At 46.9% G+C, this 20,388-nt stretch overlaps 1 protein-coding gene across 4 annotated transcripts in view; it reads left to right on the top strand.

The window, feature by feature from the left end:
* The first annotated feature begins 9,132 nt into the window (after positions 1 to 9,132).
* The window catches only part of PRKCQ (protein kinase C theta), a 71,990-nt gene continuing 60,734 nt past the window's right edge, over positions 9,133 to 20,388 (top strand). The window contains exons 1-4 of one of the 4 annotated variants that reach the window (XM_069458637.1): positions 9,133 to 9,144; positions 11,431 to 11,553; positions 15,976 to 16,175; positions 18,857 to 18,917. In XM_069458637.1, the coding sequence (XP_069314738.1) occupies positions 11,436 to 11,553; positions 15,976 to 16,175; positions 18,857 to 18,917 (379 nt within the window). In that variant the 5' untranslated portion in view covers positions 9,133 to 9,144; positions 11,431 to 11,435. Of the gene's footprint in view, positions 9,145 to 11,423; positions 11,554 to 15,975; positions 16,176 to 18,856; positions 18,918 to 20,388 lie in introns of those variants that run through there. The other 3 variants (XM_069458639.1, XM_069458638.1, XM_069458641.1) reach the window with 3 other exon arrangements.

The raw sequence follows: 20,388 nt of genomic DNA, 5'->3' as shown, positions 1-20,388 counted from the left end.
CCCCCAGGGAGGGCAGTGCCCCAGAGCCCCCCCGCCCCCCGAAATAGTGACTTCCCAGCCGGAGACTTTTCTTGCAGCCCTGCAGAAGGAGCTCTACGGAGGGAAAGGACACATTGGCAATGAGGTCTCCTCTAGCTTTGGGGCCTTCTGAATCCAACCAAACAAAAAATAAACCTTTTCATATTGCCTTTTAATTTAATTTCTCTGAAACAATGAAAAGAGTGTGAGTTTGACTTTGCAACTTCTTATACCTTATGAAACATATTAATACATTTTCCCAGCATGTTCCTGGGACTACCTAAGGAAGATATGATGTAGGTAGCCTTTATCACCTCTGTTCTTTTTAGATAAGAAATTTGAAGCACAATGCAAGTGAATGATCTTGTAACATCAAATTCAAGCTGATCTCCTGACGTCCTAGTAGGTACCCCTGTGTGCTGGAATCCAGCATGGAGGAGTGGGTGCAAAGCACACCCACCAATCCAGCCACTAAACTGTGCTCAAACCCTGCTGTTGTCTCCAGGAAGACGGTTAACTCAAAGTTGTAGATTCTCTATTATAGGTTATTCAAATCTTCAAATCTCCATAGTTTCTGTCAGTGCTATTGTATTCATGTTTTATTGTGTCCACTAAAATGCAGGTATTTCTAGGATACAATTCATACCTCCCACCAGCTTTTGCCTACAATCCACACTCAATGAGTATTTATCGTATGAGTGTTGTTATTGAACAGAGCATGCGTATGTCGCTCCCGTAGTATCGGAATGCAAGGATATTTCTCCAAGATGGCAGGTTTCTGTCTGCAAATGATGTATTCGTCTCAGCACAATGGTGAGTGCAACCACCAAGCCTGGCAAGTCACCACGCACGCCAGGGTGTTGGAATTGAAACGGTCTGGAGAGAGTAATCTCTGCTTCCTCGTGTTATAGAGCCCCACAGAGCTTAAGTAATTTTCCCAAGTCGACTCAGTTCCTCACTGAGCTTTGTAGTGGCTTCATCATTCTTAGTGAAAACACAGGAACCGGCCACAGCTGGTCGTGGTCCGTCTGCACAGCCCAGGCTCCCGCCCCCAGCAGAGAGTCAAGGAACTAGTGGAAAAAGCTCCGGTTGCTTTCCTTGACCTTATGCTGCATGGTGCAGAATCGCCTTGGTCTCAGCAGGTGCAGAGAGAAGGGGAAATTAACATTTAATGGGGAGAGAGTTTCCGTTTGGGTTGCTGGAAAAGTTCTGGAGAGGGATGGTCGTGATCATGGCACAACAAGGTGAATGTACTAATGTCACCGAACGGCACATTTAAAAATAAATTTTATATTATGTTGTATTTTACCACAATGAAAAAGTTATTAATATTGCATGCAGATTAATTATCCTGGCAGCACCGCAACTACTTAGGGTGGCTATTGATACACTCAACCTAGACTTAACTAACATTGACCAAAAGCACATAGACACGCTTTGTGTGCCTGAGCTAAGATGAGCAGGGCCACCTAGGTCTAGAAACCCTGACAAAGAAAAGATCCTAGAAAGAATCAGGACATTTGCTGCACAGGACGCAGAGCAGCACGCCTGCTGTGCTTACCTAGCTGGGAGGGGTTTCCCACAGCACCGGCATCGCATGTACCCGACTAATTCCTGGTAACCTTGGGCAGAACCAGGACCAGGACCGATGGGAGAAATGGCACTCAGGAGGTGAACTTCAGCACAGGAAAGAACCAATTAGAACTCTGTCTTTAAAAGGGAAGGAGACGTAGCTAAATGCGCAACTGAGGATTCACAGCACTCTGGAGAGAGAACTTTCATGCAATTTGTGATTCAGGGTGCTGTGCCGAAGGGTCCTCTACAGGGTCAGTTTATGTAAAATTAGAAACATTAACACCCTCAGAGTGCTCAGATGCGTGACTCTCACTCACTGATGAATCCTGAAATTACAGCGGAACAAAATGGTAGCGCCCACGGAAAGCGGAGCAGAGCTGTAGCAACCGAATTCACTCATATTTCTCCACTGGCGCTCGAGAACCCTCACGTAACGCTTAGGCGTGTCAGAGTCAATTATTAAAGAAAAACGCAAAGCACTTCCTTTCTGGGAGGTTTGGAAGCAGGTGAAAGCCAATATCCCCGAATCTGAACTAGGAGGTTCAGCCCCACCCCGGCTCTGACTTTCTGCAGAGGCTGGGACTCGGTGCTGCTGGGACTGGTGCATCGGACCTGCGTCGCCTTGGCGCCATCAACATGGCGCCATTGTGTTGACATGACCTCACGCCTCAGCAAGGAAATGCCCCACTATCTAGTCCCGACCAGACGTTCCGAAGGCGAAGGCGAGAGGAACCAGTGGGAAGGTGTCTTGGTTTTGAAGAGCCATGTCTTTCAAATCTATCCGTGCCCACGACAGATGGGAAACATGGATTTTGCTCTAACGATTCCCAGTGGAACAGCTTCTGTGAAATGTTTCCTGTTTCTCTGCTAAGAGGCCATTCCTGTTTAGAGCCTCCATTCCCAAACCAGCCTGGCTTCCTTAGTCACCCGAGGCCCATCGAGGAAACAACTAGAATTGGTTGTGGACAGGTTGGGCAAGACTTGCATGCCACTTTCCCCAGCAGTGCTGCCTCCAAACTCAGCCACCTCTGTCCATGGTCTGGCGTTGGCCGTCAGGGGAGTTGGAGCGGGGACCCAGCTTGGCTTCGGAGCCCCAGCAGGGAGGCACGATGAGGGGTCTCAGCCCAGACAGAAGGCACGCCCTTGGGGAAGCCGGCGGGAGCCTCAGCACCTTCCCCGCCCTCCCTCTTTTCCTTCCTGTTTTGCAGGAAGGCCAGATGTTCTGTGTGTGCCACTCGAGGAGGCGCCGGGCTGCAGAGGCCTCCGGGGAGGAAGTGTGGGGAAGGGTGGACGGTGGAAGAGGAACCGAAAAAGCAAAATTATCCTGCCCTCCTGAGACCTGAGTTTACAAATATTGAAACACAAGGGGTGTGGCTTCATTTTGGGGAGCAACTGAGGTGACAGTGTCTTTTGAGAGCCCCGGTCCGGGGGAGCCCAAAGGTTTCTCCACAAAGATCGCACCATAACTAACTCGGCCAGATGTCATTAAAAATAATTACTTACAGAGCAGCGCTTAGCTTGCAGGAGAGCAAAGAACTGCGTGTGCTTTCAGAATAGACCCTGAGAAAGGACGGGAATATCTGCAGCACGGTGTCCTCAGATTGGCTTCTATGACACTTGCATTCCAGTCCCCAACAGGGCCCTGACTCGCTGTGCAGCCTTGAGCAAATGTCTTCACCTCTCTGAGCCTGTTTCCCCATCTGTAAAACAGGGACAAGAATAACAACGTGGATATGTCATGAGATGATGGCATTAAAATGGGGAAAATATATGTGAAAGGACTTTGAATAAATGTCAGATTTTGTTAGTGCTCACTCTCATCTATTTCCTTGAAAGGTAAACTGAGGTATAGATGAACAAAATCGCTAATTGGTTTCAATTCTTTTACAACAAGATGAAATTTTATTTTTAAAAAACAAACAAAAGTAAGAAACAGTAATAAGAAAAATAATAAAGAATCACCAACTGCCCTTCCTTCTGTCTTCTCTTCCAGGGTTCTTACCCAGAAAACCAATTTGAATTTCAAATTTTTAAACCTCAGGAAGACATCTGTGTCGAAAAGGCAGTTCTGGTCTGTTCTGTGCTGTCAGCTGTGGGGCTGGGGCAGGACGTTGAAGGCTGATGCCTCATTCGGTTACCACTGTACATCCTTTTCTGTTTTTTGTTTGTTTGTTTGTTTGTTTGTTTTCCTGGGAGGAGGACACAGAAAATTGGCTGGAGGAAGAGGAAGGGACAGAGGAGGAAGGCTTTTTAGTTGTATTTTGCTATTAGGAAAATTTGTTGTCTTCCAGAAAATTCTTTCAGTTATGGCCTTGCCTGTTTCTTACTACAGTCCTACAAAGCGTGGCATCCGTCAGTGAGTGTGGCTGCTGCCACAGGTCTCCAGAGTAACGGTGGCCACACAGGACAGGTGATGTCCCTCCCAAGGTAGAGCCCAGGCTCAGGCCGTGGAGGGTATCACCAAGGTCATTGCCAAGGTGATTCGTTTGGCAAGACCACGTCCGTGTTGCAGTCAGTGGCAGCAGGGGGAGTTGAGGGGGACCGGTGTTTGGGGACCCCCGAGCCTCATGCAGGGGGGGCCTGAGCCCCGGGTTGCACCGACCTTCCAATGCCCGTCGTTGGCGGCCTGCGTGGGGCTGGAGGCTCTGCCCTGCTCCTCGGCGTCCTGGGGAAGCTGAGTGCTAATAACCAACCCTGCCGGACCGTCTCTGAGAGCCCCCAGCCAGCGGGCTCCACGCTGCAGACGGCTGCAAATACAGACCCCTCTTCTCACGCAGAACAGATTCATAGCTTCTAAATTCAGAAATTAGGCCCCAAATTTACTCAACGCACTGTAAATCTGAAATGCCACAGGAAGAGAAAGAAGTAGAGAATCCCACAAGCTAGAACAATGACCACGGGGGCATCAGTTTTGTAAATAATTTTGGTTTCCTTCTAAATTAACAGACGCATGGCCAGTGAGCCTAACTGTTGAGTTCTGGTGACTCAAAGCCCACAACAGTGGACAGAGCCCTGCTGTTTCTGCTTGGTGTGGTGACACTACCACACACTGTATTTTCTTCGAAAAGTGTCACACGCCCTCAGGAGGAAGTAGGGTGTGGCATCAAAGCAGCACCATGAGGACAGGGCTGTTTTGCTCCTGGTGCAGCCGGTGCCTGCAGCTGGAACCTGGAGAGCAGACAGGGATGGTGTTCCCGTCCTCCCCGACCTAACCTTCAAGGACGTTTGCTGATAAGAAATAATTGATTCGTTTGGGTGCAGACACTTGGCCACCAAAGCTGGAATCCAGGTTGTCACGTGGTAGCCGTGGAAGGCATTTGCACGGTTCCGTGGGCCGTAAGGGATCCAGGAAAGTGGCCCCGGGGCTGTGCCTGTGCTTGGGACCAGTGGAGAGACAGCTCTGGCGTCAGAGGGTGGAGAAACGTCAGCTTGGTTAGGAACAAAGGCTGGGCTGGGGGGGGTCTGGCCAAAGTGTACAAGCAAGTAAGTGGCCGTCTCCGCTCACCATGGCGTAGATGACGCCGGGCTGTGGCAGCCCCTCTTGCTTGTGGCAGGGCCCGGAAGCATGGAGACCCGAATGTCCGGCAGGAGGCAGCTCGCAGGAACGAGGAACTCGGGGACATGGGCGGGCGGCAGGGTGGGCACCTGAGATGGGAGTGCGCGGCGTTGGGGGTGGGGGGGTGGTCTGGGCTCTCGCTGGGACTCCCAGACCTTGGCAAATCCTCCTCCCTCCGCACCCACTGTTCCTTCTTCGTGTCAGTGCCCTGGTAGCGTCCCTGCTGACGGATGACAGTCCCTGTGGGGAGAGAGGTTTAGCTGTGCCAGACGTCCCACCCAGCTAACACCCCGTGGAACAGAGACGAGCCATCTAAACACAGCTCAGAATTTTCTCTCTCAGCACCACGAGCAAATAAACGACCCACTGGTGTTTAAATCTGGGGGTCATTTATTGTACTGTCAAAGATGATCAAAACAGGAGCAAAGAGGACACAGCTGTTATCTTCATAGAACCCAGAGCAGGAACTCGAGTCCATGGATCCCGATTTGGCTAAATATATGAAGTCTTAGCAGAAAGGAACCAGTTACACCTTTTGACTTTTATTACAGGAAGAGAGAGGGGAGTGATGGAGTCCAGCTGGGCAGCAGGGCAGGATTTCTGAAGGGGGCAGTACGTCGTGGGGTCCTTGAAGAATGAGAAAGACCATGAACGTTGGCGGTTGTGCGTGAGTGGAGATGACAGAGCTGGGAACAGAGGGGACAGCGGGAACAGAGCCGGGGAGACGGACACGCAGGTGCGCTTAGCACCCCGGGAGAAGTCAGACGGGGACGTCGGAGAGCGGAGCTGCGTGGGGAGGGCGAGCTGGAACCCAGGCATGGAGGCTTCCAAATAACAGGTTAAGGGTTAGGATTTAACTCAACCAAGACTGGGACAGTTTCCTTGAGTCACAGTGTCATTCGGCCAGGGATGTGCTTGGCAGGACTGTCTATGGACGTCACATCAAAATCAGTGTCAGAATATTCATAATGTCGTGCCAAGTGCTTTTATTTTCTGTATTTCAAGATTTGTTTTGCGTCGACGCTACTGTTGGGTTTTGGAGGGGAGGGAGGGTGAGCATCTTGGGGACATTTGCAAGAAAAAGGAGAAGTGCTAGGTCTGTCACCAAAGCCCCCTTAGTGGCTATTTCTAACCTATGGCTAAATGTTGGGCTTGTTTTTCTTTTGTCGTTGTGCATTGTAGGGGTTATTTCAAAAATATTGCCTTCAGCTCATACATATTATTTTGATTTACCTTTGAGACCATATTTGTGGGTGAAAGGCTAACAAATAACCTGAATCTCTATTATACTACTATGTTGAAATCTTAGCAGGGGAAAAACGCTACCTGATTATATGATTTTTTTTTTTTTTTTTTTTTTTTTTACTAGTTACCATTTTTCTTCCATGTACATTGTGAGGAAGGTTTTTTAAAATTATATGTTACTTTTAACAGCAGTCACTTTACCTAGCAAACCTTTCTATCTCAGGAAAAAAATGAAAAAGCTATAGGTGTAACTTAATTTGCCAAAATTTTTGTGAACTGATGTTTATCAAATTCGTCTGAGCAGACGTAATTGGAAATCATCGGATGCTTTTTTTCTCATTCACAAGTTTACTATTGACTAGTGTGCGTTCTCTTCCACAAGATTTTGATACAAGTTATTATTATTGTATTTCTGTGAGATGTTCCTCTGTCACTGAGACATAGTCAATGAAATTATAGCAATACTAACGCTGTTCTAAGTTTTTTTAAAATAAATATGTATGCTAATTCTTATTTCATTTGCTGCAGAGGAATAGAATTCTTAGTATTTTCTCATGTGATGAGTGTATACAGACAGCACTTCTCTGCCTTCTATTTCTATGGCGTTTTTCCCCGCCAGGCTCGGTTACGCAGACATCCTTAACATCGCTATGAAAGCATTGGGGGGGGTTGAACTGTGGGCAGGGGGTCCGCCTAGTAAGTAGGGGCGTCAGAGCCCCACGCGTGTGACCTACAACTGATCAATCATGCTTGACCGTGGACCTGCATCCCAGCTAAGTGCCAAAGACAATTGAGATCACATTTAGAGGTGAAAGCATTGAGCTTGTAAGAGTAAAGATTCTTTGCAAATTCAAAGTACATATCACGATGATATTTTGTAGCTGAGAGAGCAAAAGCGTGGAAGATTGGATGGACATACCTGATATCCGTCACGGTAAGTGCCGGCAGCCAGATGACTCTATCAGTTCTCCACGACAGATATATGCAGGGTTTTATGGAAGCCTGGTAGCAGAGCACAGAGGAAGGTCACATAATTTAGGCCAAATATGCTCCTGAAAGACTGTTTCGACTCTCCTCCTGCTCTTTCTGACATATCCCAATAAAGTCAAGAAAGTCCATTAGAAAATATATCAGAGTCGTAATATCAATAACTAACATTTATGAGAGTTCGTGGTGTGCCAGTCCTCTTCTAAGCACCTTGTGTGAATTTACCATTGAATCCTCATAGTCCTTTGAGATGACCAGTGGTGCCATCAGATTTTCCAACCGAGGAAACGGGCTGAGAGAGGTTGAATGACTGTAGCAGTTGAGCTCATGACGACATAGATCTTCTGCCCGTAACAAGTGCAGGGACGTTGCCTTTGCTGTTGACTTCCTCTGTAACTGTCTGTGGCTTCATTTGACCATTGTATACCCCTGCAGGTAAAACAAATGCGAGAGATTAAGAGATTATGTGAAACTGTTGTTGAAAATGAACTCCCTTAGCAAGGATGCCTTGTGCATCTACCACATGTCAGACAGGGGGATTAGCTCTGGAGACACATAGGGGATGGGGACGTGGTCCCTGCTCTTGGAATCCAGTCTTGTCAAGGAAGACAGATGGGAAGCAGGGAATCCAATAACGCGTCCTAGGGAAAGATGGCAGTGGAGGCACCAGCTCCCCGGCACTTACTTCCCCCATCCCACATCCTGACTGCATCTCCAGGGGGTTGTGTCAACAGAGGAAATCCTTTGTTACAGCCAGAGACTAGAGAAGTAGGACACCCACTCTGGGGTGCTTTTGCTAAATACTTTGCAAATGAGACTTCTGTAGTTGGAGTCGACCTTCTCTTCTGAGTTTATATGGCATCTCAAGGACTAAGTAGGGGACATCCTGCATCCTGGTGAGTTTCTACAATACCCCCTGCCCCACTGGGGGACCGAGAGCCAGAGTCACAGGATCTACCCCACTCTGACTTCAGAAATGACAGGGACAAGGCAAATAAATACGACAGGTGCTGTCTAGCTCTGCACCCAGGGAGCCATGGGAGCCTGGAGGGCTGAGTACGCCCACCCCGATGTGCTGATGGGAGGGCCATGGAGGAAGAGGGAAGAAAGGCTTCAAAGAGAAGATAGAGACTGAGCAGGGACTTGAAAGGCGAGGAGGAGGGTGGCGGGAGAAGGATGGAGGGAAATAGGAAGGCATTCCAGGGAGAGGTGCAGCTCTACTAAGAGTCTGGAGCTGAGAACAGCAGACCACCCTGGAGGAGCAGTGGCAGTTCTGCAGCATCCTAAGAGCATTCGGGCTGCAGCGTGGAGATCTGACCGAGAGCGAGAGGTGACCAGGCCTGGACAGAGGAGACAGGGTGAGCTGCCGCTGAGCATCACGCAAGAGGCAAAGCAGAATTGAGCTAGGACTGGGTGAAGGGGAAGGAGGGGCGGGGCACAGGACATGAAGCTGGTTGTGGGGGGCACGAGGGGAAGCGTGAAGTGGGAGCAGAGGGCTGAGTGCCACGGCACCCGGCACTGAGCCCGCAAAGTGAAAGACGGGGCAGATTTGAAAGGGAAGTCAGGAGTTCTATGTGGGGCCTGGTGAGCTGAGGGTCCCCTTGGGGACACCCAGGAGAGAGACAAATGTGTGACTTTATTGCTCAGACGAGGGGTCTGCGGAGAGACCTGGCCCCTGCTCTGTTAGACCTTGGGCACGTGTTGTTGCTGTAAAGTATGAGACTGCCCCGTGTCATCCAAAAGTCTACCGGAGTGGCTGGACGGTAGAAAGGAGAGCTTTGCTGGCAACATCAGTTTGCAAACCAGGAGGAGACAGTCTCTGGCGTGTACTGAAGGTGCTCTCTCTTCAATGAGGGGAAGGGCAGGTGGGTTTTATGCCTCACAGGGTCTGTATCACACCAGAAAGTCATACATATTCAGCAGGTTTGGGGAAAGCCATGCATGTTCATGAGGGGGGTCAAGAGCATGTGCAATGAGTAAACATATATGTAACACACATTCCATGTGCACTTAGGGGCTGGGTTTTAGCATTAAAATGAGGTGGAATTTGGCTCTTTACGTCAAAAGGTGAACTACAAGACACAAACACAGCTGGTGTACAGCCTCTGTGAGCCGGCCGAACTGGCTTGGTGTTGCAGCTGCTTATCAGAAGAGAATGTCCGTAGGGCCAGTCCTCTGCCCAGCTAGAGCTGTAGTGGTCTGCGTTGCAAATCAGAGTAAGGAAGGTCTGACAATTTGCCGGATAGCTCCTGTGGTTAGGGAATTTAGCAAGAGTGTGGGTTTTCTGGTAGGAAGTTGCCAGCCAAGCCCTGAACCCTCGACCCATGAGGTGGCTTTTGTTTCCTTAACCTTAGAGTTCGTCTTAGTTGATAAACGGGCATCTATTTTGGCCTCTCGCATCACATGTGTATGGAGGGTAAAGATGAGATTGATTGAAATGTACAGTCCCCAGAGGGCGGATTCACACAAGCTTAGCCTGGAGACGGCTAATCCAGCACATGTATTATTGTTTGTAGGAAATCTCTTTTCTATTTTAACACCCAGGGAAATGCCCCTCTCTCCGACCATCAGCTCTGAGCAAAAGAGGCAGCACATAAAAATCTCTTATATTAATTTTATGCTCATGTGCCCATTACACACCTCCTTGGCTGTTTATAGATATGTATACACACACACATATACATACATGTAAACACAAATGTATACTTACATGTACACACACACACAGGAGCACACGCACATCTCTGTGTGTTCAACAGCGTGATGTGCATAGAATGTGTTTCAGAGACCAGGGATACCTAACAAATTATGATGTTTACACAACCTCCTTCCTTAGACAGATTTTTCCAACTCTGCAGGAAATCAGGACTTCATTAACACCCGTAAAATTAACAACACCTGTCAGGAGACCCTAATCTCTCACTCTGTAGATCCCCAAACACCCAAAGAACGTGAGCGTTCCTGAGTGCTGGGGATTTCTTGGGGCTTGGCTAGATTGGGTATCACCCCCCACAATGTCCAGGGTTACTGATTCTCACTTCCGGGTTCCTATTACTCCAAATAACTTTCTTCCTCTGTAAAAAAGACAGCCAGTGCTTTGCTGTGTCGTCTTTGGCTTACTTTGGGAAAACTGATGAGAATGAAATGGTCAAGAAGAGAGAAGAGACAAGGAAAAGCTTTTTCACCGAACAGCAGCTGATAGTTTCAGATATATGGGACCTGGGGGAAAGTTGGTAGGAAGGAAAAGGTGTGGAGTTCAGGTAAGTGGCACGAGCCCCCCAAGAGCGAACAGGAGCGGAAGAGTCAGACTAGATTCCTGGATTCGTAGGCAACACTATGATAATTTTCCCATAAATCTCCTGGAAAACACAATTATTAGTTTTTTGGCCTTTATGGAGTATTTTGTTTATCCTTAGAGGATAAAGCCCTGTTTTACAGTGGTGAGTGGTTTGGGGCTTTCTAGGTGGTTCATTGTGTTCAAAGGCTCACGCTGTGTGCGTCACCGTGGAGAAAGAGCTGTTCTTGAAAGTGTCCAGAGTGAACAGGGCTCAGCTGCTAGACGTCTCCGGCCAATTCCATGGCACACATGGGCCATGCAGGCATTTTGCGGTGTCATATTCACCAGCGTGACTAAAATAGACTCGCTCTTTATAAACTCGTGGTCCCATGACTGCGTGTTGTTTCCTGAGCACTGACTTGAATAACAGAAGAAATGAAATGCTGGAAAACCCTGGCCTCGCGCTGCACCCGTTCGGCGTCACGCCGTCAGCTCCAGTGGCATTAGCGCTTTAGCTAGGTCTCTCCGAGGAGGTTGAACGCAGACTTCCAGAAAGCCTCTTCCCTCGGCCAATCCGTCTGTGGTTTTGGGTGAGTCCCACGATGTCCCCTGCAGCGGGGGAAGTGACAGCGTTTGTTCAGATGGATAGCTGGCCCCTCCATGGCTCTGGCTGTGGGTGATAAAGCCTCTAGTTACATGCAGACGGGGCACCCAAAATAACATATCCTGCAGCCCCCAACTAGCATTTGTCTTTTGTCCTTTTTGCAGGGAGCAGCCATGCCACCGTTTCTTCGAATCGGCCTGTCCAACTTTGACTGTGGGTCCTGCCAGGCCTGCCAGGGCGAGGCCGTTAACCCCTACTGCGCCGTGCTTGTCAAAGAGTATGTTGAATCAGGTAAGCGCGAGTGGCGGGCGGAGGCCGGGGAGGGGAAGCTGGCTCTGGACATGTGCGAAGCAAGGGCATTCAAGGTCATCTGGTTCAACCGAATTCTACAGTTAAGGACACTGATGTGCAGCAAATCCAGGTACCTCCTCAAGGACACCCGCTTAGTGAGGGACTCTGAGCCAGGACCTCGTGACCCACCAGTTATCCTAGCGCCCTGCACCGTTTTCCTCACACAGACAAAAAGGGAAGGAGAAGGTCAGTCGAGGGAATTCCGTGAGAGTTCATGGGAAAGGACCCTAGTGAGTGGAGCGGAATACGGGACCTGTATTGTTAAGCCTGGTTACCTGAAATAATTCTAGGTGGATTAAGACCACATAACCCTAGGATCGGTTCCAAAGACTGCTGCTTCTCTGGCTAAGATGCTATGAATGTCACGAAGCCTCTATAATGAGCCGTTCGAATCCAGATTTCAGAAAACATACTTTTGCACTTACAAAGGCCCTGGATGAATGAAAGAATAGTCTTGTTTCATCAAATTTAAGTATTTATAGGCAGTTCATGGTGAGAAGAAAAAGTGGGACAGCCACCTGAGGTTCCTTTAGGCAGCAGTTCCCAACCTTTTCGGCACCAGGGACAGGTTTCATGGAAGACAATTTGTCCACGGATGGAGGCGGAGAGAGGGGAGAGGGCAGAGCTCGGGCGGTGATGTGAGCAATGGGGAGCGGCTGTACATGCAGATGAAGCCTCACTTGCTCAACGCCGCTCGCCTCCTGCTGTGCAGCCTGGTTCCTAAGTTTCATCGAGGACAATTTTTCTTTGAGAGATGCAGAGAAGTAGGGATAGGGAAAGACTAATAAAAGGTGATTAAGGCCACTGCCGCGGTGGTCAGTTGGAGATTAATCCTGCAGGGAAACTCTGAGCTACAGTATAAAACACATAGAGCAGAACTATCGTACCTGAGGGCCAAGGGAGCCAGGGCGTTTAAGCACCAGCTCCCACCAGTCAGTGCTTGCGGGGGAGGCCCCGTGAAACCCAGCCTGTGCAGCGTGGAGTGGACGGGCTCAGGGACACAGACACGGAGAGCATCTGCTGCACAAAATCTGAGAGTCTTCAAAGCAGACAGTGCTGGGTTCCAAGATCCGTGCTGTGGATTCTAAGCAGAATCATCTCGGGTAAGTCAGTGTCTAAGTCATGGAAGACAATTTCTCTACCAAGGTGGTGGGGTGGGGAGGTGGAGCTCAGACGGTGATGCACGGCCAGGTTCCTAACAGCCCACAGACTGGTACCGGGCCTTGGCGCAGGGGTTGGGGACCCCAGCTTTGGAAGGTTCTGTTAAAACAGTCCTATTACGTCGGGAGTCTCTCTGTGGTCACTTCCACCAGCTTCCTCCATCCTTACCGTTGCATTTTAAGAGTCATATGGACTTTCCAAAAGAAAGGTAGGAGGAAGTTTATAGCCCAAGAGTTGCCCACCCTCACTAGCTTCTCCAGTTTCCCTATACACGTCTTATTGCAGCGGACACTTTGCAGAAAGGTAGAATCTCCACGGATGCAGGTTCATCGCCGTTCACTTACACAAAAGTGTCTATGGGGGGCCCCTGTAAGGGTGCAGGGGCCAGAGCAGAGAGGGGGGAAAATCACACACAAGCCAAAGGAACCCAGAAAGAGTGCCTTCCCTTTTGAGCATATCCTTTCTTGCAGAAGACGACAGGCAATAAGCAAAAATAGCACGTGGTAAGCAATGCTCGGTGCTACACCAGGCAGAGCCAAGGAGTGGGCAGTGGACTGCAGACAGAGATGTGTGTTATTTTATACAGGGTCATCCTAAAGAGGCCTAGGGGGCCGGGGCAGGACATTTGCAAATCCAAGGGGAAACTGACTTGGACTCTGGGGTTCCAAATCCCACTGTTTTGTGTCCCCCCCAAATAAAAGACTTTTTGTTTCATGGCTGACTTCATCCTTCCAGCCACTCTGAAGACATCAAAGCCCAGGACACTGTCTGAGTCATCTCCACTTCCCTTCTGCCCAGAGTTCTCTCCTGGTTAGTTGAAAGTGAGAATGCCACTTGCTCCCAAGCTAAACCGTTCAAATGTCACAGGCATCTTTGAAGTGCAAAATGTCTGAGTTTTTCAAAGCGGCTGCTTTTGACTTAATGGGTCTCCTGGTTCCAGTTCTGTTTACAACCTCGGGTCTCACTGACATTTGCCTCCCGAGAGCTTTTTTTCTTCTCCTGCTTCTTCTTTTAGCCTTGCCTTTGAACTTGGTCTCAACAGCCACGTGTATCAAGAGACCTCGTCAGGAAAGAAGAAAATGTTGGGTTTTTTTTCCCCCCCGAAAGATTAGCCTGCGGGGTTTTGAGGAAGTTTGGAGATTTTTGTTTTTGATTTTGTTTTGGTTTTGTTCTGAAGAGAAATCTCTCTGAACCTTATCATTCAAGCATTACGTCTTTAGGGTTTAAAGCCACCTCCATCGTGTGGATTGTGAGGCTGCATTCTCCAGGCTGAATCGAGAGAACACACAGGCCACGGCACCTCGGTCCATGAGCTTTTGAAAACCTCGACACTCACCGTCAACAGAGGCTCCTGAGTTCTGGTCCTCTTTTTAGCTGATTACAAATCCAGTAAATGAAAATGTAAAAAATGCCTTGCTGCAGGGATTTTGGCCGTTTCTCTGGGGATTTTTGGCCTTTTCCTCTGTACCTGCAGAATGGTTATAGTTGGAAGAAATTATCCGACGGGGAAGCTTCACGTCTGTGGATGTAAAATGTTACTGTGATCGTCAATGTTGCCACTGGTTTCTAAAGAGGCCAATCTGCAGTCAAAAATTTTTTTAACCAAGACATAAAAATCTTCCCCTTCCTAGTCCATCCTTCATGGTTTATGCCTTTACTAGGCATAAAAAATTTGAAGTTTCAGCTTATTCGACTCCTTGTGTTTCCCCCAGATAAATATTAATTTAACGAATGCTAAATGCCTGTCCTGTTCAGCCTTGTGTGCTGGAGAGAAGGGGCCCGCGAGGCTAGAAAGGCTTTATGTCCTGGCTGTACGCGGAGTTTTTCCCACTTCATCCACATCTCTGAACGGCTAAATCTGCCACTTAATGTGCTTATATCACAAGACACAAACCCTCAGATGCAGCTGCCGATTTCTCCTTCTGAAATGATTAAAGAACAAATACCAGAGAAAATCCAGTGTGGAGGAAAGACAGGACAGAACTCCTTAATTCCATTAGTAAACTCTTTCCCAGGCACCTGGTGGCTGCTGGGGACGTTTCCCTTCAACTGATCACCCTGTCCCCGGTTCCGGGGCTCATACCTGCCTCCATCTCCCACCTGCGGGTTATCGGTCTGCCTTGCTGGCTCCATGGACCAAGACCGCCACCTGTCTAAGTTACCTGTCAGCTTTCGCTCAGGGCGCATGGTGTATGCAACATGCATCTTCATCCAAGGATCGGAGAAGGAAATAATGGCTACTGTTTTCATAGTTATTGCCTTTCAGGGTATGGATGCCAAATGGAAAATTTTAAAATATTTTTAAAGGATTACGCATTATAAGCTTAAATTATGCCACCGTGTCTTTCAGATGAACACACAGTGGTTTTGTATTGACTATTTTTTACTCAATGCTAGTGAAGTTAATTGATCATATAATTGACCCTTTATAAATTAACAAAGGAGGATCTTGAAAGGCATAAAAGTTTTTTTAAAAAAGTTCATTTGCTCAGGTGTTCACACCCAAAGCGAAGCAACTAACTGTCGAATAGGAAAAGAACATTTGCAGTCCAAGACATTAGCAGAAAAGGTGGCCTATGTATACCCTGGAGTTCTACTCAGCCACACAAAACAATGGTGAGCTAGCACCTCTTGTATTGTCCTGGATGGAGCTGGAACCCATTCTACTAAGAGAAGTATCACAAGAATGGAAAAAACAAGCACCACATGTATTCACTGTCAAATTGGTACTAACTGATCAACATTTATGTGCACATATGGTAGTAACATACATCAGGTGTCGGGCAGGTGGGAGGGGGAGGAGGGATGGGTACATTCACACCTAATGGGTGCGATGCGCACCGTCTGGGGGATGGACACGCTTGTAGCTCTGACTCGGGTGGGGCAAAGGCAATACATGTAACCTAAACATTTGTACCCTCGTAGTATTCTGAAATTTAAAAAAAAAAAAAAGACGTTAGCAGACTGTTGTTGTCTGAATTATCTACACTGGACTTGTAAGATTCAGTGCACCACCTTGCACTACCTTGGAACTGTCTCTTTCTGTCCTGTGTTGTCTCTGACTGTTTGTGTTACTTTCATCCTCCCAACAGGATTGCATATCCCAGAGAGCAGAGGGAACAGGTCCCCCTGTTGAGTTCAATAGAATTCTCGTCCAGAGCTGGCCATAGGGGTAATGAGGACCCATCTTTCTCTTCCTAGAGAACGGGCAGATGTATATCCAGAAAAAACCCACCATGTACCCACCCTGGGACAGCACTTTTGATGCCCACATCAACAAGGGAAGGGTGATGCAGATCATCGTGAAGGACAAAAATGTGGACCTCATATCTGAAACCACCGTGGAGCTCTACTCGCTGGCCGAGAGGTGCAGGAAGAACAACGGGAAGACGGAAATATGGGTAATTGTCCGAGCTGTGAGTTTTGCGTGACGTGCATGCACCACTAAGTGGTGAGCACAATGCCAGCTGATGGCCAGCTCCACACGCCCGTGTCGTCCTACAGGTACGATGACACTGGCCTTAGATAACACACTCCCCGCCACTTACTCATCGGTGGTTTGCTAACGGCCATGATTATGCATTGTGGGCTGTAGAACACACTGGCATATTCAAATCTCTTCTGATTCCTACACAAGGTGAAGAAGGTCTCTTAGACTGTGAGAAACTGTGACTGATTTATAACTGTTAAAATAAGCTTGAAAATATGACAAATTCCTCTTGATTTGGGGAGGAATTGTTGTCTATTTATCAACCCATTTGTTAGCTTCATTAACTTTCTGAAGTTTTGGGAAGAGTCTGCCTAAAAACCAGGTGGTTGTATCAGTTTTGTAGTCTTGACCTCAGGGGGGGAAAAAAATCAATACTTTTTGAGCAAGTATATAAATCTTTGCTCAAGTCACTAAAGAAATCTTTAAAGACAAATTCATGCCAAAAAATTTTTTAACAGATCCCGGTGCTTAGCTATGTCTGGGTGATTTAGCTCAGCAGTGTCTATGGAGCTTGGGGGATTCGGGAAGCAAAAGTCCTCCGGGGGGGCTGCTTAGGCAGGAAGGAAAAGGTGAAACAGGTGGATAATGTCACGGGTGTTCAACTAAGCGTTGAAGAGTTCACACAAACCAGGTAAGTCAGAGCGTGAGGCTCTAGCTGGGCCTGAAGCGTGGAGCCTTTGGCCGGGCGAGGAGAAAGAAGAGATAGAAAGTCTATTCCAGTTCCCCCCATTCCCATGTTCTCTGCTTCTGCCTAATGTTTTAAAAAGAGAAGAGTCGTCAACTCCCTAATTTTAAACACCGTTCTATTCATATTTCCTTCACAATTAATGAAAGGATAACTAGGATTTTTTAATCCTTTTGTTAATTAGCTTCCCCTGACATGGAGATTGCTTTTCTATTTATATCTCTTCAGGTCGCCTTCGATTTCTTGCCTAGGACTTTGCCGATTTTATTCTTACCAGACTTTCTACCCTCTTTGCGTTCTCAGCCTTTGTAGATGCAAGCGTGTGTGGCGTGCAGACCCTCCTTTAACCAACTAGCGAACTTTTGGTATTTTTAAGCTTTGTGGGTGGCTTTTTTTTTTTTTCAAGGTTATTTCTCAGTTTACTTTTATTTTATTTTAAAAACCAACAGTTTGTTTGGGACCTATATTTTCCCTTAATTTTATTGAAATCTGCTTTCTTAAAATTAATCTGTTTTTTTTTTTTTAGAAATGATTTTCTCACTCCACCAACGGAGTAACGGTTTGCCGGGTCATTCCCCCGTCACTTCCCTGAACCTGCAGGAATGTGACTTCTGTGCACATTGTTTTCCTGGTAGCTGACCGGTTCAATCTCCCCCACTGCCACTGATTCCCGAATATGATAATTTTGTGGTCACCTGGTGCCAATTGTCACCGTTTCCTTTGGAAATGGGCCCCTCCCCCCTCGCTCTTCCGTTTCCATTTTTGCCATCTTATTCCACGAACCAGAGAACCGTGGTGTCTACACTCAATGTCAAAAACACCTCTCTTCTCATCAACCTGTTAAAGCTCGCATGAGAATTTACAGCAGGCCTAGCAGGACAAGCTTATTTTGTCATAAAATTCTCACAGCAATGATGCTGTGACGTAGACATTGCTCTTACATCAGTTTTTCAGAGATTTTCCAAGGCTTGGTGTCTTGCACAGGACACACAGCCAGAAAATGATGTAGCCACGATTCAAATTCCATCCTGGGTTCAACACCACATCACTTCCTATTTCTCCGTTATTCTAGCTAACTGAGACACAACGACCCATAGTGACCTTCGATGCACCTTCCTTCTTATGCTTCTTAGTCTATTAATGGCGTAGTGGGATGGTTTCATGTAGTAGTGCTTAGCGCTCAGATTGTCTTGGACTTGGCTTTGTCCTTTTTTTCTTTTTATGTCACTTTACAAGAGATCCTCCTTCATCCCTTAAAACGACACTTTGTTCTGGTCCCTTCTACATGGTGATACAGCACTGAAATATATATCTTTTAATCCCTTCCCAGACCAATCTAATTAAAATTTCCTTGAGTGGATTAGCCAGCACTTCCCCTGGCCAAAAAACCAGTCCCTCCTGGTGAAAGAAAGAGGCCACCCCCAAATTGCCCTTATTATCCTAGACGTGCACCCCACATGGGAGGGCAACGAAGCCTCCGGAGGCACCCTCAAAGCAGGATTTATCTTTCCCCAAAAAACACCTGCTTTTTCCCCAGGGCAGCTAGTCCTAGGGCCTGTGATTCTTTTATCATGATTAAGATCTGGGTCTGCCCTACGACAGCTCTTCAGATAAGCAAATCCCAGGGCAGGAAAACCAAATCCGATCTATGTTAGAATTTTGTTTCGTCCTTATGTACGTTTTGATCTCCAAGTAAAATTAATGAATTGCTCGGGTGTTTTAATAAAAGAAAGGCTATGGTCACAGCCGCTGCGCTATTCTGATGGTAATGAGCGTGAGTACAGTGGGAAAGGACAATGACTGTATTCTGTGTGGGAAATCTCTGCCATCGCCAGTGGCCAGTTATGTCATCGAACGTGAGGCTGACTGCACATTCTGATTGATGTTTCTCTCCTTCTCCCAACCAGTTAGAGCTGAAACCTCAAGGCCGAATGCTAATGAATGCAAGATACTTTCTGGAAATGAGTGGCAAGTGACATTTCTTCTTCCTGTTGGGGGGTGAGGATGGCATGGCCTTCTCCTCAAGTGCAGCTTACGTTACTTTTGCAATTATCACAGGAAAGAATGAGGAGGAAAGGGAGGCACAGGAATTTTCTTAAAATTCCCAAGGGTGCTCAGGCATGAATTGAAAATACACGATCCGGGCCAGATAAACATAGAGATATAAAACATTTACAGGAGTCACTTTCAGGGGGGGTGAATTCATATGCCCATATCGTTTTTATCGTCTGTCTTTATTTTAGTTTGGGCATTTAATGTAAATGCAGAAGATTGTTTATGTGTTGTGATGTGTATGTACATTGTCTGTGTGTAAACGGTGTGCTAGGACAAGCTGTCACACTATCTGTAAAAGGCAAGAGAGAAATAGATAAGTGTTTTCCATAAATTTAGTGGCAAAAGTGCTAATTTTGAGGTTAGTCACCTCAAATCCTTTTTGGAACAGAGAAGGGTGAAAACATGCATTGTTAAAGAGCTTTGGTTCCCTGTCCCACCCAGACTTTGGCCACAAAAGTTAAATTTCCCATCACAGTGTGCTTGTTGCCTGCAGCAAGCTCCCAGTGCTGTTTGCCTGAATCAAATGCTACTGCTCCTAAAACCCTAAACTTCAGAATGGACATGTGAGCTTACCGATGGTAAACTGATTCCATTTTTTACCTAAATTAGGTTTACTACCAAGAAGAGGAGAGTTTTAGTTTAGAGCTTTTTGGTGCTTTCTGGGTTTTTTCTTAACACATATAATTCCTCGGGGTCCAGATTCAAACAAATACATTGGAGAAAGCGATGTTATGAGATAACGAGGGAAAACTGGAACATTCGCCAGATATTTGATAATATTGAGTCACGGTTATTAACTTTTGTTGGTGCGACAATAATATTGCTGTTATGTTTTTTTAAAGGAGTTCTAATCCTTTACAGATACATGCTGAAATATTTCTAGATAAAATAAGATGATACCCTGAATTTGCTTCAAAATAATCCATTGGGATGAGGTGGGGGAGTGAACTAGGTATATTGGAAGAGAGAGGCCATGAATTAGTCATTGCTGAAGCTGTCTAATTAGTATGCAGAAATCAGTTATAGCATTTGCTCAACTTTTGTGCATATTTGAAATTTTCATAATGAAGTATTTTAAAAAGAAAGAAAAAAATTCCTGAGGAGGGAAAAATGTACCCTGAACTTTTCTCCTTTTTTTCCCTTGGAGGCTATAGACGTATAATACATATAATTACACTGTTTTTGAATTCACTAAATGAGATAGAGTGTTTGCAGGGCATCTGAATAACCAGATTTGCATAAAAAGCGAAAGTACCAGCCTAAGTAATAATACCAATAATATGTAGTTCCGTAAATAAGAGAAAGTATACTCTTCCCATTAGTTTAAACCATGGCCCAGTGTAACAATGTAAATTGAAAAACAATCCTCTATCAGAATGTAAGT

This window comes from Eulemur rufifrons, chromosome 25, assembly GCF_041146395.1.
Source record: "Eulemur rufifrons isolate Redbay chromosome 25, OSU_ERuf_1, whole genome shotgun sequence".
NCBI classification, from domain to species: Eukaryota; Metazoa; Chordata; class Mammalia; order Primates; family Lemuridae; genus Eulemur; species Eulemur rufifrons.
Note: the sequence above shows the minus strand (reverse complement) of the source record. Positions and strands in the feature narration are given on the sequence as shown.